The 19,875-nt window shown below is 31.6% G+C and overlaps 2 protein-coding genes across 3 annotated transcripts; both read right to left on the reverse strand.

Moving 5' to 3' along the window:
- Window positions 1-864: 864 nt before the first annotated feature.
- Window positions 865-6,454, reverse strand: kra (basic leucine zipper and W2 domain-containing protein kra). 2 transcript variants are annotated; one of them, XM_070638684.1, is made up of 6 exons: window positions 6,316-6,438; window positions 6,049-6,190; window positions 4,363-4,709; window positions 3,540-3,980; window positions 1,349-1,799; window positions 865-1,117 (listed from the first exon to the last, which is right to left on the reverse strand). In XM_070638684.1, exons 3-6 carry the CDS (start codon window positions 4,696-4,698, stop codon window positions 1,092-1,094), a joined length of 1,254 nt encoding a protein of 417 aa, XP_070494785.1. In that variant the 5' UTR covers window positions 4,699-4,709; window positions 6,049-6,190; window positions 6,316-6,438; the 3' UTR covers window positions 865-1,091. The 2 variants fall into 2 exon arrangements, with proteins under 2 accessions (XP_070494785.1, XP_070494786.1); XM_070638685.1 differs by lacking the exon at window positions 6,049-6,190 and having other exon boundaries at window positions 6,316-6,454.
- A 131-nt stretch (window positions 6,455-6,585) lies between these two features.
- PPP4R2r (Protein phosphatase 4 regulatory subunit 2-related protein) lies at window positions 6,586-9,947 on the reverse strand (the record flags this gene model as incomplete). Its single annotated transcript, XM_070638713.1, has 4 exons — window positions 6,586-8,091; window positions 9,376-9,606; window positions 9,665-9,752; window positions 9,822-9,947. Coding segments are annotated over 4 exons (1,773 nt in total), but the record flags the coding sequence as incomplete, so codon positions are not given.
- Window positions 9,948-19,875: the final 9,928 nt, after the last annotated feature.

Here is a 19,875-nt window from a genome sequence, read left to right on the forward strand (position 1 = left end):
GGAAATTCAAAATGCCAACGAAAAATTCAAGTTCAAAAATTTAACGAAAGTTCAAATTTTAAATTTGTAACGGAAAATAATGAATTTAGACTGAATTATTTTGCAACTTAAAAATGTGACATTAAATGCCTAACTACATAAACATATCACAATTGATTTATAGCTGCACAAAACCCACAACAATCCTGCAAATGAAATATTCAAGCAATAAAATAGCCACAAGATTTTTTCTGGTCTGTTTTGTCTGTTCTTGAAATTTTGAATAAATGTTTCCTTTATTATTAAAATGAAATGATTTTTTTTTCAAAAAATGTTAATTAATTACATTCCTTTTTCATATTATTAAATTCAATAATTTATTACTTGCAAATTAAAAGAATTGTCAAAAAAAGCCATAAAGAAAGTCATTTTAATAAATTTCTTGCTTCAAAATTGGTAATTTTTAGTTTTGCTCATTGTAATTTGATTGCTGATAATTAATTAATCTGAGAAAAGTTTAAATGGAACTAGTTTTTGACAGGCAAAATTGCATGGATCTTAATGAGCTTGCGTATACGTAAGGACTTTAACGTACTGAATTTCGTTACGTAAAACTTCCTTATGTAACACTTTTGCCTGACTTTAGAGATACTTTTAACTTTATATCCACAACTATGAGAAGACTAAAAACTTTTTTCACGGAAAAATTACTCTAATCTTCAATTTTGTTGCTTTAATTAATAAATTACGTTTATGTTTCATATTCAACTGAATCAAAAAGTCACATAAAGTTAAGATTCCATTAAATTTTCTTTAAATACGTTTTATAATATATTTAAAATAAGAGGAATTAGGATTTAAAAAAAAAATAATAATTATCGTAACTTCCATTTGTAAAATACGTAAATTGTTTTTATTTAATCTATTTAGTCCAGATTTTTATATTTTTTGAGTGTAAAAACTTTATCCATTTTTCGTTCAAAAAAGATGAAATTTAAATCATTAAACGATTTAAAAAACTTGTTGGTTGTTGGGCTGGCCAGTTGTGTGTATCATGTATGTAGTTTCTGTTGTATATGCTTTTATTTTACAAATGTAGATGTTTTCGCTTCTTATTCATCTTCTTCAGATCCGCTTTCTAGAAAAATCGAGAACAAAATAGAATTAGATAATTTGAATTTTAAAGATATTAAACTTTGTATGAAATTTTGCTGTTCTAAAAGCTCTATTAGTCAGAGTATCCAGATCACGAAAATTTCAGTATTAATCTCACATCTTTTCCACACAGATTTAGTCAGGCGAATTACTTCGTAACTGAATTTGCTCTAGAAGATGTACATAAATATGCTTAACTTTAAGTTTGACTTACCTTCTTCAGCATTAAGCAACCATTCAACAAATGGACGCATTTTCTCCAAAAAGTGCATCTTTCCTTTTGGTGAATGAGCTTCACGATACCATTTCAAGATCGAATCTTCAGAAATAATTTCCAGCTTGTAGAAAAGTACAATAATTTTGTAGAATGAATTCATGAAATTCATATTTTCATAACAGTATTCTTGAATCTTCAAGATCAACGCCAATTCTGATCGATCGGTTGTAGTGAACGCACTGAAGAATGTGTTGTACATTTTAAGATGACGCAATGCTTGGTCGGCAACCAATTCTTCCTTTTTGTTCCACTCTCCCAATGACATAATTGTTGTCCAGATAATTACAATAACTTCTTGCTCTGGAATGGAATTTTTCACAGATAAATCCTTTATATCAGCAATGATTTCCTTTTGCGGTTTGTTATCCTTAATATCATCAATAATAGTCTGTAATGGGACGAAATTAAATTTTAATATAATTGAACTTCAAAAAATGTAAAATTAATATATTTTAAGGTTTGATTCTCTGTCATACGCATGCTTTTTAATTGTCACTTTCATATTAAGTTAATTAAATAAAAATTACGATCAACTCAAAAAGAAATGAGACAAAAGCATTTTAATTTAGCAACCAATGGAATCCACATGGAGAATTGAAAATCTCACAAATGGATTTGTCTTAAGTGCTATACATAATTTGCTTTCTTGTTCCGATGATATAAATTGTGAATGGATCCAACGATTAAAATGTTAATCAAAGGATTTTAAATGTTTCTTGATCGCGTGTTGCCACAAACATGGGATAGGTTTGCACAACATAGCTAGATTCAAGAAATTATATATAATCTTACAGTCAACAATAAATTGGCTAAATATTTTTATCATCTTCAGTCAATTGAACTTAATACTGTAATATTTTCAATCTTAGGATTAAATAGTTCCATAATAAAGTTAAATCCAAGGATTAAAATGATTTTAATTTTTAGGTTAAGAATGTTTATTGATCGCGTGTTGCCACAAGCATGGGATATGCTTGCACAACATAGCTAGATTCAATAAGTATATATAATCTTACAGTCAACAATAAATTGGCTAAATATCTTCATCTTCAGTCAATTGAACTTAAATACTGTAATATTCTAGGATAATTCCATAATAATAAAGTTAAATCCTAGGATTTTTAAGGTTATAAATGTTTGAAAAGAAAATAACAATAACACAAATTATAATAGTGAAATCGTTAGTACTCTCTCATAGACATAATATCCCCAGAAAAATAAAGCTAGCAAAAATTCCATCAATGTGACGAATTTCTACTGAAACACACTGGGTTGATTGCTTTGTTTTTCAACAAAAAGCTCTTATCTAAAACTAGATAATTTCCAAGCATTTCTGGATTTAACTCTGATTCATTCAGTAATCTATAATTTTCCATAATAATCAACATGATTACTGAAACAAAAAGAGTTAATTTTATCCAAAATTAAGTGTATGAATAGAATATAACATCAACAAGAATGCTTTCATTAGTGAAGGTGCTTACGCCTATCCAAATGATTTTCCCAGTTCTATCAACTAACAAATATTCTATGTCTAGAATATCCGTCAAGAAACTGGGTTTAAAATCATAATAAATAAGTTAATTAAGTAAACGATCAGAATTTTATAGGAAACTGTCACTGACAATTTCAAATTTAAATTGCTAATGTTTTAAACTTTATTGACATCAAATCACATAGACTCGTGAAAGTGATGTAAGCAAAAATCTAAATTTAATCTTGCATCGTTTTAAATAAAATTTTTCCTTGGTTTTAAACTTTATGGAAAAAAAATTTCCAAGGTGTCGGCAGATGCGAGTACTTATATCATCATTCAAGAAATCCATAATAATAATAATAAATTATATTTTTTATATGACAGAGAAATAATTTTGTTTTAATTTATTTTCATTTGAATGTCAATTGATGTTGATCATCCAAATAGATCAGAAACTAAATTTATTGTCGCACAAGTTCAAAGGCTCTAAATTAGTATGAATTGCATTTAGAGGTTCTGCCCTGTGCCAATTAAGGTATAGTGCAATTTTCCAAACAGAAGAAAAATTAAATTTCAAAGTTTAACGGTTTTAGAAAATTCAAATTAATTCTGCTCGTAAAAATGCACAAAAACTAAGAATTAATTACTTACCGATTGCAGTTCTCGCTTGAATTCCTGACTCGCTTGCGCTTTATGGAGTTTAACAATATCCCCGAGACCGCGTTCATTAAATGTCTTGCTAAAGTTCTCTTCAGTTCGCTTATTCAAAGGGAAGAAGTCCATAAGACGATGTTCCATTTGTCCTTTTTTGAGAGCAGTGATCAACGCTGGAACGCCTTTTTCTTGTTTTAATGTTACGAACAATTCTATTAGGAAGTCCAACGCGATACTATCTTTGATCAAATGCTCATTATACAAGACACCGAGAACAGTCGGTGGAACAGCTGAATTTGCAATCCATAAAGCAGTCATACGAGCCAATTTAACACGTTCGATGGGTTGAAATCCCCTTATGAACACCAATACCTTTTTCATTTCATCTTCAAACATCTTCTCTAAGTATTTGTAACGTCGTACCAATTTATTAAGGATCTGTAAGGTTAACATGATAAATAAATTTGTTAGTAATCTTCTATGAGATGATAAGTGACTCAAACAAATATTATTTGGCATAACATGTGAACTTTGGACTCAAACATAGTCAAGTAAACAGTTGGCAACAAAATATAGATAACATAAGTCACTTAGACTCAAAAATTATGTATGTAGTAATCAAAGAAAAATTAAAAATCTATTTCAAATGAAAATCGATACTTAATTCAAGCATATTGATTACGAATCATTAATATTGCACACATTTGACACCATTCGTATGAAAGACTCGTACAACTGGCTCTATTAAGGTGCTAAATTCTTGATTCTTTAAATTTAAACTATTTAAAAATTAATTTAAGGCAAAAAAAGGGAAACTTACTTGTTCTTGTACACGCATGCTGTCCATATCTTCGGAAGCATTGAAAATGCACGCAGTTGTGTACGGCTTTTCGCCATCTTGAGAGATTGAACCACCAGGAACGAGCAGGCCACCAGCAATTAATATATCAAATAATACTTCACCGTAGCGACGATAATCCAATTTATTTCCAGCAGTGTCCAAAAATTTAGAGATTTGTTCTAAGTCTTCAGCTTTTTCGAGTCCTGCAATGACCGCGTCACGGAATGCCGTTGGGTCATACTTCTCCTTTTCATCCCTTTTCCTGGTTTTTATGCGTTGACCTTGTAGTACTGGTCTTTCTGCCTTTTGACTCATACAATAAATTACTGTAAATATACAATTTTTGTATGACGTAAGCAATTAATTCATATAATTTCTTATTTTTGTTTCTTTTTAAAAATAAATCATCGCGTCACGAAACTATTTTTCTTCATATCATAACTAAATATAAGAACGCTAAATACTGTGTTGGATATACTCAGTCCTTATATACAGAATAATTTGTAGTAATCAAAGAAAAATTAAAAATCTATTTCAAATGAAAATCGATGCTTAATTCAAGCATATTGATTACAAATCATATTGCACACATTTGACACCATTCGTATGAAAGACTCGTACAACTGGCTCTATTAAGGTGCGAATAATATTTGGACTTAAATTAAATCCAAAGATCATATAAATAAAAGAACGCTATATACTGTGTTGGATATACTTTCACCTTATATACAGACTTTAGAGAGAAAAATGAGCAATCTTATTATTTCGTACTGAATGTAAATTTTGATAAAATAAAGATTTTGTTTGAATGAAATGTCAAAGACAACTGAGACTAAAAATTATCGAAACTATATGGACACACACGTGGAAAGAGACTAAAGTTATTGGCATCATTTGAGATGCTAACGGGATATAATAAATAATTAATACGAAGAATGGCTTTTTAGATGAAAATTAGGTCATGTAAGTTTTTTTCTACGTGTTAGTTGCAATAACGGAATCAATTGCAGTTATATAGCATGCAAAAATGTTCTTTTCTTTTGCAGCATCAAAATGTTTAATTCAATAATCTAATCTATTATTTAAAATTTCATTTCTATTCTTCAAAATGCTTACATCCGTGTTTTCTTCTTACCCTTTTGTGAGGTATTTTTATCAATTTATATCAGAGGTTCTGGGCAAAAATGCGCTTAAGTCCCTCGATAACACGAGAAATTTTAGCATTTTTTGCTATGTAGTGACTACTTCGACCTGATTTACATGGTTACGAAATCTATGTATGTGACAAATTCAAAAATGTCCTATGTAGAAGCGTCTACACGTTGCTTGATAATTTAAAATTTTTGAAAACAAAGAACATTCTGGGAATTTTACAGTAATTAAGTTTCTTTTGAGATTATTCAGGTAGAAAATGAAGAAAAATGCACGTAATTAAGATACAAGAGGCATTTTCAATGTCATGAAACTTTTCTTCCCAAGTCAGGTCATTAACCAACAAAGTACTTCCAACGCGTTCTTTTATACTTAAATTTACATACTTAACTATTATAGTTAATGAATAATGAGAAAAATGTATCGAAAGCAATGTATTTGTGTCATTTAATTAAGGTTATGACTAATCAAATAATATAAAAATGTTAATTAAAGTAAAAATGATAATCTTACAATTAAACTTCGTGGATAGTCGTTTGATGAATAAAACAATACAAGAATAAGCTACGCTTAACTAAAAATCACTTAATAACTTAGAATTTGATGAATTTAATTTTTCAAAACGTGTTTTTTCAACAAAAAAAAAATGGCGAAACTAAAAGAAATGAAAATTAATTCAACTAAATGGTATGATTTCACAGCTAACTTGATTTAATTCTTTAGCACAGTTATGAATGCTTCAAAGTTAACACTTTAATTAAATTAATATTCTTTAAATACCTTAAAATTTATTAAAATCAACTTTTGTTCAATGACTTCTTTAGACTAAAATTATAGCTTCTTTCCCTTTCGTAAAAAGGGGCTTTCTACTTTCGAAACTTTCCCCCAATTCCCCTATTGCTTCCCCCTTTGTTTAAATTCTCAAAAGCCGTTACGCCTTTTGAATCTATTTTGACCGTTTTTGTTATGTTGTGTTTTCTATGATAATTAAACAAACTCGGCTAATTTCTTGACATCCTGAAAATTGAAATTAGATTCAACAAAAAGGTATAATTTTTATGACAAAAAGAATGTTCAATTTTATTAATTTGAGACATAAAATGGAGTTGATGGATACAAATATGAGAATAAGTAAACTGTTGGATTAAATGTAATTAAATTAAGTGATTCTGCTGGAACGAAAGTAGCTTAATTGTTGAGATAAATGAAGCAAGGATAAGAATATAATTTACTGATCCATTGGTTCCTCTGTATCGTCTGTATCCATCAAAACATTTTCACTTTCATTATCATCTGTGTCCATTTTGTTGGCAGGTTGTGCCATTTCCATTTCGGGAATCTCTTGAGGAATCTGTGGGATTTGTGCTGCACTGACATCTTCGTCAAGTGCCATATTATTCTCGATATTACTTGGAACTGCTTCCATTTCACCTTCAACTGCTGGAATTATTGGTTCTTCTGTGATAACTGTTGGTTCTACAATAACAGGACTTGGAATTGATTCTGGCTCTTTTGTTTCAATTATTGGCTCTGCTACAACTGGAATATCTTCAACTTCTTTGATTTCAACGACTGGTTCAATGGTGGGCACATTAATAGCTGGAATTGTTGTATTTTCAGGAACTGCATCGTCTTCTTTTTCATCTGGTTGAACTTCTTGTGGCTCTTCAATGATTGCTGCACTTTCATCGACAACAACAACTGGAGCTATTTGTGGTTCCTCTGAAATAATTGCTGCGTCTGGAACTTCTTCAATGGCTTCAATTCGAATTCGTTTAGTTTCAATGCCTGAATCATCATTTGTTGGCATACTGTCAATTTCAGGAACATTCTCAATTTTTTGTTCTGTTTCTACAATTTCCTGTTCTACTTCCTTTGGTGTTTCTTCAATGTCATCTTCAATTTTCGACTCAGCTACTTCCTGTTTTGGTAAAATTTGTTCCTCAATTCGAGGTGTTACTTCAACGACAACTTCGACTCGATTAGCTACAATATTCTCGAGAGCTGCTAATGGCGTTGTTTCGGGATTTTCTGGCAAAATTTCATCGTCAGCTGGACGAAGTGGCTCATTCAAAAGTGCATCGTCAATTTTAGGCTCTACATTTTCAGTCAAAAGTGTTATTGGTTCATGCTGAATGTCAGATTTAATGACCGATTCTTCTGCCTTTTGAATTGTCTCAACATTTTCATCCGATTTAATTATTGGTTCTTCAATGACTGATTTAGGTTCTTCTGTTGGTTCACAGACTGTAATTGTGACTGTCGATGAATTCTCAATTGTAATTTCTGTCTGTGTGGGTTCCAAAGGTTCGCCATTTGATGCTGCAATTGTTGATGTTGTAGCTTCCTCTTCTTTAGATGCAACTTTCTTAATTGTAACTGTTTCCTGTGATTCTGTCGTAATGTCATGTGTTGGCTCCTTACGAATTGTCGTCGCATTAAATTCTTTTGTCATTGTAAATGATCCATCATTTTCCATATCAATGTCTACATTTACGTCCGATGAGAAATCTCCATTAAGTCCAACGGAATCTAATGAATCACCATTTTCACTCTCTTCACTCCGATTACGTCTAATGCTATGAATGCATGTTTTTGCGTACATTCATTGTGTATTTGATCAAAATTGGTTTAACTCAGTCATAGGACTGGATAGGCACTGGAACTGCCCAGTTCCTTTACATCCCAAAAAAAATTTTTTGTTCCTTTTTCATCCAGGAATCATCTCCAGAAGTTTGAAATTTTTTGCGGAACTGACCGGTTCCTTCGGTACCCAATGACTGCAAATCATGTACATGAAGTCAAATAAGTATCAATTTAAATTCTTGAATACTGTTTACGTGGATCTGCCAACAATTCACTAATACGTTGAATCGGACATGAACGATCATGATATGCCTCATCAATGTCTTTATACATAAGCAACGGTGAAACAGAAATCCCTAAAATAAAATGTACATAAAACCAATGGTTGCTGTAATTTTTATCTAAAATGATTGGATCTAAAAGATCCAGTAACAGTTTTTAAAGTCACACAATCCAGATCCATGAATATGTCCTCAAACTCAATTTTATGTAAATAGTCACATCGGCATTGAAACATTCATTTCAGGACCGACTTTAAAAGTGTATTAAGTCTGAACAGGAAAAGATCCAATTGAAATGTTGAGGAACAATTCATAAACCAGCTTAGAAAAATTTAAAGAAGATAAGGTAAAAGGATGTGTAAAAGCCACATTGAACAGCATTGGAACCTGGAAGGAATTGGGCAAATCAAATGAGATTCAGTTTGCGTGATCATCATTAGGAACAATCAATGAAACTGTGGATATGATGAACTTTTGAATATTTCAAGGAAGATTTTAATACAGAGGGATTTTAAAATCCCAAAAAAATCTTCCATATAAATGATTTAATCATAACAAAAATAAATCTTCAAGCAAATGATTTATCTCAAATCCCAAAAAATCAAGCAAAATGATTTAAATCTCAAATCCCAAAAAAATCTTCAAGCAAAATGATTTAATAAATCCCAAAAAAATCTTTCATACAATTTGATTTAAATCATAAATCACAAAAAAATCTTCATACAAAATGATTTAAATCATAAATCTTGAAAAAATCTTTGAACAAAATGATTTAAATCAAAATCATTTTTAAAATCATTTTTCAATGAGATTTAAATCAAAAATCAAAATTTAATTTGGGATTTTGATTTAAATCGCAAAAAAATCCCCCACCCTGGTCATGAGTTGATGACATCCATATCAATGTCTACATTTACGTCCGATGAGAAATCTCCATTAAGTCCAACGGAATCTAATGAATCACCATTTTCACTCTCTTCACTCCGATTACGTCCAGGCGAGACTGTACTCACAACTAAAATATTCTTTTCAACTGCACGCATAAATTTATCAATTCTTGAATACTGTTTACGTGGATCTGCCAACAATTCACTAATACGTTGAATCGTGAATGGTGCTGCACTAAATGAATCCAGTCTTTCTATCAACATCTTCTTCATTGTCTCATAATTAAAAGGATCAACATTTGGGTATTGTGGGAGTTCTATAAATACATTGATTTATTAACGCGAAATAGATAGTTGATTTGTTAATTAACTTACCTTTAGTTGGTGTTTCATTGTAGAAATCAGTGATGACATTTATAAGCTTCTCGCGGTATAATTTCTTGACAAGTGCCCAGTTAAAAACCTGTAAATGCCAAATTTTGAATTTATTTCTGGATCTTTAAAATATTTTCTGAATTAAAGCAATATTTACCGATTCTCCTGTTCTGGCCACAAAAGAAACATATTCATCAAGTTCTCGTGTAATTTCCGGGTTCTTTTGGACGTTAAATCTCTCTAATTTCTCTAAAATCTCTTCTGGTTGATCCATTTTTGTTAAATTTTATAAAATTTGTGAAAAACTTATCGATTATTGTTAATTGTTTTGATTCTATGAATCCTTGGGTTGTTTATCTATGTTTAACTTCTATTTATCAGCAATTTAAGTAACTAAATCAAGTCAATTTTAATTAATCAAGTTTTTTTGTATAAAATGGGAAAATTCAATGTATTTGTTGTGGTTATTTGAAATTTTGGTGGCGGTTTCGGTATCTTTAGAACCGCGGCAAATAATAATATTAATTTTTCAGGAGATATTTGTTATGATTGTGCAATTTAACAGGTCTAGTAAATAAGTTGCACAACTAAATAAATTTGGAGAAATAAACAATTTTGTTTTGCGTCATGTGGCGAATTCAATTTTTTGCATCTTTGAGGCGAAATGAGTACTTGATTTGAAATTTTGACCGTTAATAGATGAAAGAGATTGTTTCAACACGTGGTTAACGGTTTTTGACACTAATTGAATGCAATTTACTGCAAATAATTTCTATGGACAATTATTGGATTTCATTGTGACATTAAAAAAGGAGTAAATGAGAATCTAACTGAAAATTGCAAAAGAAAATCAAATTTAGAATTGAAAATATATGTTTGGATAATTAACATAAATTCAAGGCTAAATCACAGCATGTGCGGAAAGAGTTAGTCACACGCTATAACACTTTAATCAACAGTAGTCATAATTTCTTCAATGTTCACACCTATTTGTTCTGTTTTAATCCATTACGTAACAACAGCAACAATACTGGATTAAAGGAAGACGACACAGTCCAATCAGTTTATTTATAGCACATAATATACGTCCGATCACATAATTTCACTTTCATTTCAGTTCATTGCAACATAATGCCGTGCACTTCTGTCTCACATTCGGTCTGAATAAGCCCTTTTTTGCCCAATTTGTGTAAAATAAAGATTTTTATTACCAGCATTAATGGACTTAAAGAGCACAAGCATATACATATCGATTTGGATGATTCTGTACTTCTTTTATAGGTATTTATTTTTATTGCAATGCGAATGAAGAAGAAAATGAAAATGACAACAGCAACAAATGACGACGTGATACGATGAAAATTATACACATTATTGTAGTTTATTTGTAGCTTAATGCATCCATTTGTGCTTAACACAGAAACAATTCAAAGCACAACAGATTTTCTTCATCATTATTTGTACAATGCCGCTCGCGATGCCGAAAAAATTAAATTAAGAAATTATACAATCGTCGATAAAAAAAAAATGCTTTCGCTATGGATATCATGTGCATGTGTCTATCAAAATGTTTTGACGTGAATCAATTACGGCTGAAAATTGAATAATCAAATGCGCCCTTTCCCTTTCGTTTTATTTTATTTTATTTTATATTTTTAAAGTCTATAATATTAAATTTTGGTTTGTGGGGAAATGAGAGTGAATAGTGGCAGACATACGGCGACGACGATCGACGTTCTTAACTTGATATGGCTATTACATAATTGAATTCATATTATTGACCTCTGTTCTTGTAGTTCAATGCATGTTTACTTCCATTGTTTTCATATACAAAATGTTCGCGCGATTCCTATCAATTAAAATGACCAAATAGTGCAAAGGAGACAGCAAAGCATAGCAAGGCACAAAAAAAATATATAAATTTATAAAGTGTCATGTTTCGTTTCATTCAATTCTCTGACAATAGGTATGTTAAGAGCCAGGAGAAGTCCATGCCAGTTTTGGGGGGACAATAATATCGGAGTCATTTAATCGTAATTTAACAATTCAATGCATTCAATGGCTGGCTTATGGCATTTTCATTCCATGTTGTTTTGTTTTCTTAGCTCATTTTCCAGCTCTAAGTATTATGAAGCTGATGCTGCTATTCATGATTTGTCTGGCAACTAGCTCTAGACTTTTCTATGCTGAAATGCTTCAATTTATGATTTTTTGAGTGGTTTCTTTATTTTTATGACCAGGAGGAATATCTGGACACCCAGGATTCACAAGGATATCAAGATATGATCTATACTGCTTATGTTTCCCTTTTCTGGATCTTTCAATATTCAAGACTGTTCGAATGATAAAATTGCAGCAGTTTTATTGCTTTTAAGTCATAAACTCAATTAGCATGCGCTTTTAGTGCTCATAAATCTGGGTAATTGGCCGCAAAATATTGACCTAATTTAAATTGCCAAAAAACCACTCTAATGGCAATTTTATTATCAGGTAAATGCCCTTAAAAATGTAAAATGTTAGGCAGGTAGATGACATTAGAAAATCGCGCCAAAAAGTATAGTAACAGGCAGAAATCAGCATAATGCTCGTGATTTTTGATATTTTAGTGAATCAAGTTCTCGAGATGATCTGCAAGTGGTATAAAGGAGATTACGTGGACGACCAAAGAATAAATCAAGTGATACTGATGATAGAAACTGTATTGCATTCAGGGATTGTGGCATTTCTTAGCTTAATTGCTTGATACTCAAGTTACTAAATGATTTATGAGAGTATACTCTAGTAAGGAATTACCGATCAAGTATCAAGTCCTGACTGCACTTCGTATTAGTATTAATGACAAACAATTGATAACCAGCAGTAAATTCGCTGTCAGTCTCCATCTAAAGAAAATCATGAATCACTGAACACAACTAATCCTCAAACTACAATCAGAAAATGCGCTTTAATTACATCCATCACCAAATACATCTTCCCATTCTCATTTTTCTCCTCTTAACCAACATAATCATGAGGTGATCAAGATCTCTTAAAGCTTTCTTACCTTAACATAAAATATTTAATGTAATTCAATTTTTTTTAACTCTCCATTCTGCGTCGTTTGTTGTACAAAAAGCAATTATATTGAATGTGAAAATTGTTTATAGTTATTGGACGTTATTGGTTGAAATATAAAGGGAGAAAAGATAAATTCAATAACAAGCATAGCTTTCAGATTTTTCAAGTATACCAATATGTTTTGCTGTCGTTAGAATGCAAATTTGCACATTTCACACTTTACACCTTTATTTTCCTTTCTTCACATCGAATCTCTTTTGTGTCTTACTTTTATTTATTTTTTTCTTCAATTGTACTAGCCTGACCAACCAACCACATCGATGACAAATTTATGCATTGATACGAACCCGTTTTTCTACGGCAATTTTCTTTTAATCTCAATTCAATTGGCAAACAACAAATTGCATGGCCAAATTGTGATCTGAATGTTTAATCGCCAGCACGGTATGAAGTCATGGCCTCTCTTGGTGCCACACACATGCTTCATGTGGATGTGAAATTTAATTTTTCTTTCAAAGTGAGATTTTTCACAAGAATCACCTTAATTTGCATTTTGCGAATTGGACTTATTGTCATGTGGTGAACAATTCAAGGTATGAAGACGTGTGTGATGAGGAATGAGCCGGTAAAGCACATGTGATTGAACAGAAGCGCATTTTTTATTTGAATATTATGTCAACGGTCAAAATAAATTTGAAAAAACGTACGGTGAGTTTCCCTGCCATTCTTATCTCTGGACTGCTATCCACATGATTGAGATCAGACGGGCAGACAGAAAGACATCCTGCAACAGTTTTACTTTTGGAGAACTGCGCTAAAAAGGCATGGACTGGCATAAAAGGCCCTTGAGTGAAATTTTCACGTTCACTCTCATCGAGATTGATCCATTGAGACTTGCTGCTTCTCACAAAAATTCCCATGAGAGATGCAAGGCTGGCTTTATGAGCCAATAAAAAGGCAAGCAAGTTCAATTGTATTGAAAGTGAAACTCTCATTTTTTTCCGATCCATTGAACGCAAAAAAGAATTGAAGATTTTTGATAAGTCACGATGGGGAATTGAATATGGAAATTTCCTTCCTTGGACATTGCTATATATTGCGGCCTACGATATTGATACTTTATTTTTCCTGGAAAAAAGAATAGAAATGAAAGAGAAATTTATGGAGATGAAGAATTTTTGCATCTATGCACGAAATTCAGTAATCGATTATTGAGTTTAGAGCTTTGAGTTGTTGGAAGCAGAGTTGACTTGATGAATGGAATCATTTGGAAGCAGAAATGTTACAGCAGAGTATAATCTAGTGTTTATCATCCAAATTAGTATTTTTCAAAAGTTTAGACACTTTAATTGCTCCTGAACAATCTGGACGAATGCCAAATTAAGGATCAGTTCAGGAACAAATAGAAACAGGAACAAGAACTGCAAATTTACTTTACGAATGGAACTGACCTAAAATTTCAATATTAAAGCCATAAAAAACATTCAAAATCAACACTATCCACCCTGCAGACAGCAATTCCCAGATAAATCATCAACATATTCTCTAATAATCAACCTTTGTGATGCCTGAGACTAAAGTAATTCATTAAAAAAACGCCTATTTTATGTTAACAGCTTTTAGAATTTATCTCAAATTTATTATCTAAATGGAAATTAAATTTGCTTGGTACTTTAATGCTAAGCAATTGTTATCGCTGGCACTTGCAGTATTGGCTCACATTAACAGTGTACTTTATTTAAGGAGTGCAATTATCTTATGGAATTCCTTCACATATGAATCAAGCATTTATTTTATTCTCCTCTAATAATATATCCCATAGGTAAGAAATAGCACGAATACTTTTCGACTATAGATACGGAAATCGATGCTATGCCATAGAAAAATTACCAATTTATTTATTTATTTATTTTTTCCTGTGTGTCTTGTGCAGTGGGTCAAGAATTTCAATTCTTAATGGCAAGTCATGAGAAAATAGAAACTTTACTCATTTTTTATGAATGAAAATTTGATTTTTTTGAACAAGCACGACCACTTTCCACCAACTGAGCATAAATATTATTGATGTTGCAGCATAATTGAATGCTTTGAACTTTGTCCATATCTGACAGTGACGCATAATTTTTTTAAATTGCAATCTAGAAAGAAAATGATGAAGAGTTCCAGTGATTTCTCAATTATCTCTTCTTCATTGTTTGTTGGAGCTGAAATTTATGGATGGGATGATGTTTCTGATTGTTTTGTGTCTTTATGACCGGGATATACGGGGGAATTTTGAGTTATGGTGTCTTACTAGCTTGAAAATTTAGTGAAATTGCAGCAACTGGATGTTTTCTGAAGTTTTTACCTTAGCTTCTTTATTTCGCTGGATTTGAATATCAATAATGATTCATAGCTTCAATTAGATGTTGGTACTGTCTCAAAGTAGACTGTGCTCAGCTTGATCCTGGTCTCACTCCTTTCAGCATCCAAACTTATCATTTAAAGTTCCAAAAGTATTACTCATCGCAAATCTCAAGAACAATAGTAAAGTCATAAATGGAACGGTCAATATCTCTAGAAAAATTAAGGCATTGCACTTGAACTTACCATAAATACCATAACAATTCATGTACGTGACCATTCTCTCTTATATCCAATTTTGGTCACACAATACCTCTTCCCATAATTCCCACAATTCTCCATACTCCGATGACTATTTTTCAAAAGATATTTTAATCGATCAGCAAAAAATTATTGGATATATTTTTTTTGCATACTCAATTTATTATGTTCCTTCATCATCATCATCATCTCTTTTTTTTCATTCCTTGATTAAAATCCCCTCGGGAGATTTCTTTTTTGTGACCGAGTGTTGTAGCTGAAAAAAAGGGCAAGAGATGATCGTGAATCGTGGCTATTATTAAGAACCGTTATTGCACGCGTTAACAGAGCCTTTTATGAGAAATTATTACATCTAAAAAAAATATGTTCCACCTTTCTCATGTGATTTTCTTTTATTTACAGTAGATTTATGGCCCCCGAAAAGATTCGCACAAAAATCTTGTTAATGAATGTCGGCATGAATCTTTCAGATAAAGAAATAACTGATGATGCCTTCCAGTTATCACTCGAGTTTTGAACTTCTCTCCCGAATAAAAAAAAATCTTCATTTGCTCTCAAACAGTCAGCAACTTTTTATATTTTCATCAAATTAAGTCTTTACATGTTGCTTCTCATTTAAATTTATGTCTGCAAATGTGTAAGCAATTAAGAAGTTTTGTAACTGTTATGAGCGGTAATTATATTGATGAGAATTATATTTCGAGTCATTTAACAAGCTGCTCATCTCAAGAGTCATTTAAATAAGCTCTTATAGGCTGCTGTATGCTTAAGAGATATTTAAGTGACTGGTGACAGGGCTATGAGTTGTGTTTTCATAAGGAACTAGATTTGATTTGATGGAAGTGGTCATTGACACTAATTCGATTACTAAGGTTCAACTTAAGGCAATATCCTTCTTAAATATGCAGTTTAAGCTGCAACTACTTTGTTAAGAAATTGCTTGGTTACTACGAAATGTTAAGGATACTTTACGGTAAAGCTGAGCACAATTGGCTCTTCGAAGCTTTACCTGTTAGAGTAGGGATTGACTGTTCTAGATATGGTCCATTTCTATCAGCCTCACTTATATTTACTCCTATCAACGTCCAATTCTTTATTAATCACCTCCAATTTACATGAAATACCCTATTGAATAGAGTCTATCCTCATCTACGCCAGCCATCTCTAAATTTTAATTATACACATAATCTAGATGACTGTTCAAGACTTGAAAATTCTCAAAATCATCCAATGCTCCATATCCAACAATATTCTTTGTAGAACCGAAAAATTCATCGAATTTGGCTGTTGTCCAGGTACAAAATATACATATTGAATATCTATGATCTAGATTAGCATATGCAAAAAAGCAAACAAAATGTTTGAGTCATACTGAGCTAGATCTTGTAGCACTAATGTGATAAACTATGCCTGTATGTCATAGACAACTGCACCCCTGACCAATTTAATATCTTTTAAAATCCATATCCATTAAAATTTATTTTTTATAGCTTTTCCAATAAAGAAGATAGCATTAACAAGTTCTTGCTACTCACAACTGCTGTCTATGATTGCGAAAACTCTTTTTATGACTCTACAAAACATCAATTGATCATTTTTGGAAGTGACTTTATGGCTATTTTAGAATTTTTTCTCACAGACTCAAATCGAGGTCACAATTGTCTAAGAATTGCTGATGGATCAAATAGGATTAAAAATGTTTATTTTTGGTAGGGAAAAAATGATGAGCAATTGTCTTTCCATTCTCGAGAGATGACAAATGAAATTAATGAAAGATTCATGTCTGCCTCATTGTTAACTCGTCATTTAATTGTTAACAGACATCATTTGTAAGAAATGCAAAAGAGGAATAGATGCAGGAGTGTATTTGGGAGATGAACTGCTTGTGAGGACGAGAATTGGATGAGGAATGAAGGTTGATATGCCAGATCGAGAGTAATTACTTTGTGGCTGAATGGTTAAGCGACAAACCTGATTTATTGTAATTACTACAGGTTTGTAGAATTAATTAATTCCAAATTGTAGACTGACTACATCCCTGAGTGAATGTTTGTGCAAAAAAAGATGTTCGGAATTAAAGACGCTCACCCAGTTCCATAATTGTTGGCAATCCGTTACTAATTTAAATTTCTTCTCCATTTTAAGTGATTCTTGTAAAAATAGAATTGCTTAATTATTGCAATATTTCATCCGTGAGAATGTTGGATATTTAAACGATGCGTACCTAGAGATAATAATGATCAGTAAATTAAAATGCAGCAACAGCATGGCAAATCGTGAATATGTCGCTCTTTCTCTCAAACTTCTTATATATCTTTTTTGGTTCTCGACGGTGAAATATGATGAATAATCTTTTGAGCTCAATGTGCTTAAGTGCTCATATTTCAGGTACTCATATATCACAATATATGCTTGCATATTGTACATGCACATAAATGGTGAAAAGAAAGGAAAAAGACACATGTTATGCCAGTTGTTGTTACATGGTGGAGTGACATTAATTTCAATACTAAATGGAACATGTTGTTAAACAAAGAACATAATAAATTTTATGCTCCATGCATATTTATTTTTATAATGCTGAAAAAAACAGTGTGGCAGAATAATCATAAGGTCCAGACATAAACAAAAGTTATGAAAATTCTTGGGAAATATTCTCTTGAAATTATGATTTGTGACTGTGTTGATTGGATGATTAGATGCTTTATGTTTGGAATTTAATACATTTTTGCTTATTCTTGCTGTATTTAAGTTCATTTCTCAAGTTTGTCAAGCAAAACGCAATAAAGTCATTTTAAATCTTAGAGATGTACATTCAGGAATGCACAAAAAGAAAGAGTTTATCTCCAATACAGACAAAGGTCGAATTAAAGCTGGACATCATTACAAATTGCCATAAAGTCAGCAATGAATAATCATAGTAACCTTGAAAAATCAAGAAAATTTTCTAATTTTTTCAAGTTTATTTTTAGTGTAAAAGTTTGAAATGTTTAAAATTTGAAGTTATTTCCAGTCTACAAATCGAAAATTAGGAACTAGTTTGGCCATGATCATCGCCTAGCTGCTTACAGTCATCATAAATAGGTAAGTCCTACATTTAAACTATATTTTCCAATTTATTCAATTCATTAAGCTTATAAAACAAGCAAATCAATCAAAATGCTAGCAAAATGCTTCATTTCATAAAGTTAAGCCTGAATGTTCTTGAATTAATATTACACAATCAACAACTCCTTCTAAACAAACAGTTCTTAGTGTCTGGGTTTATTACACAGAAATGATTCACAATAGACAATTATGAATAAATTTGTCAAGTCGCTCACACTTACAAGTCGAGACATTTTCATTGACTCACTCATAAGAATATTAATTGACGTGCATATAAAAAAAGATCGCAACTAAAAACAAATAAAATGAGAATTTTTTGCGGAACTACAGAGAAGTGATTTTTCTACATAACAATAATAAAATAAAGAGAAAAAAAATCATAACAGACAGTCGAGGTAAATGCATAGGCCCACACTGTCGGAACCTTGACCGACCGATTCATTCCGTTTTTTGTTTGTTTGTTTGTGTCTACTGTTGCAGGGTTAATAAATATCTGTGCAATATGGTTGACATTAGATAGCTACTGCTAACTATTAAATTAACCGTTCGTCTGAAGTAATAATTCAAAGGCTCAAGTCAGGCTTGTTGTCATGCTTTATGTCTCAATTGTTTCTTACCCATTATTTATTGCTTTATGTCTCTTATTCATGGAAAATACCGAAAGAGTGAGAGGTAAACATATTTTTGTGGATCATGCTCCACAAAAATATATGAAAGATTCTTTCACTCTGAGCTTTTAATTTATGACTCATAATTGTTGTGATTTAAATAATTTTTGCTGTGTTTTCGATGGGAAAAAGTTGATTCAGTTCTCATTGGGGATCATTTGAGAATGATGTCAATTGGAAATATTGGTTTTAGTGCCATTTTCTCTCTCGAAGATAGTGTTGTCCAAACTTTTCTAAGTCACGATTTCATTAGTGTCCTACTGCACCATTAGCATGCCAGGGCACCATCAGTACCCCACGGCACTCAGTTTAGACAACATCAATGATAGTATCTCTACATGTGTGGGCTTGAACTAGGGAAATTTGATCAGATCCAGTACTTTTAGATACCCAGCTCTCATTTCTATTGCTTTGGTCTAGCAGGTATGATCTAATCAACTCCATTTTCAGCATAGTTGCTTTTATTAGAATTCCGATGACAAAAGAAGTTTAGAGCTCGTCAGTATCTATTGAATTACATTTACTGGAAGTTTCAGATTTCTATTATGTCCTAATGTGATTACTCGATTTTTCCAAAGTGTTCAGCTATAGACTTTAGTTAGGGATTACGAATAACATCACTTTCAGACAACTCCTCCGCAAATCGATGACATTGGGAAATTATCGGCATTAAATTATAATCCAATTAAGCAATTTTTCATCTCAGACTCATAAATCAGAATATCAATTGAGACACATTTTCAGCATTATTCTCCTTGATCGAATCTCATTTTG

This window comes from Chironomus tepperi, unplaced genomic scaffold (assembly GCF_022539635.2).
Source record: "Chironomus tepperi strain 1889 unplaced genomic scaffold, CSIRO-AGI_Ctep_v1 contig_176, whole genome shotgun sequence".
Classification (NCBI taxonomy): Eukaryota; Metazoa; Arthropoda; class Insecta; order Diptera; family Chironomidae; genus Chironomus; species Chironomus tepperi.

Excerpts from the sequence above, each read along its gene's own strand:
- kra (XM_070638685.1), bottom strand. The coding sequence starts at position 4,698 with ATGAGTCAAAAGGCAGAAAGACCAGTACTACAAGGTCAACGCATAAAA. Across the intron at positions 3,981-4,362 it reads GCATGCGTGTACAAGAACAA|ATCCTTAATAAATTGGTACG; the intron begins GTAAGTTTCCCT and ends TTAACCTTACAG. Across the intron at positions 1,800-3,539 it reads TCAAGCGAGAACTGCAATCG|ACTATTATTGATGATATTAA; the intron begins GTAAGTAATTAA and ends GTCCCATTACAG.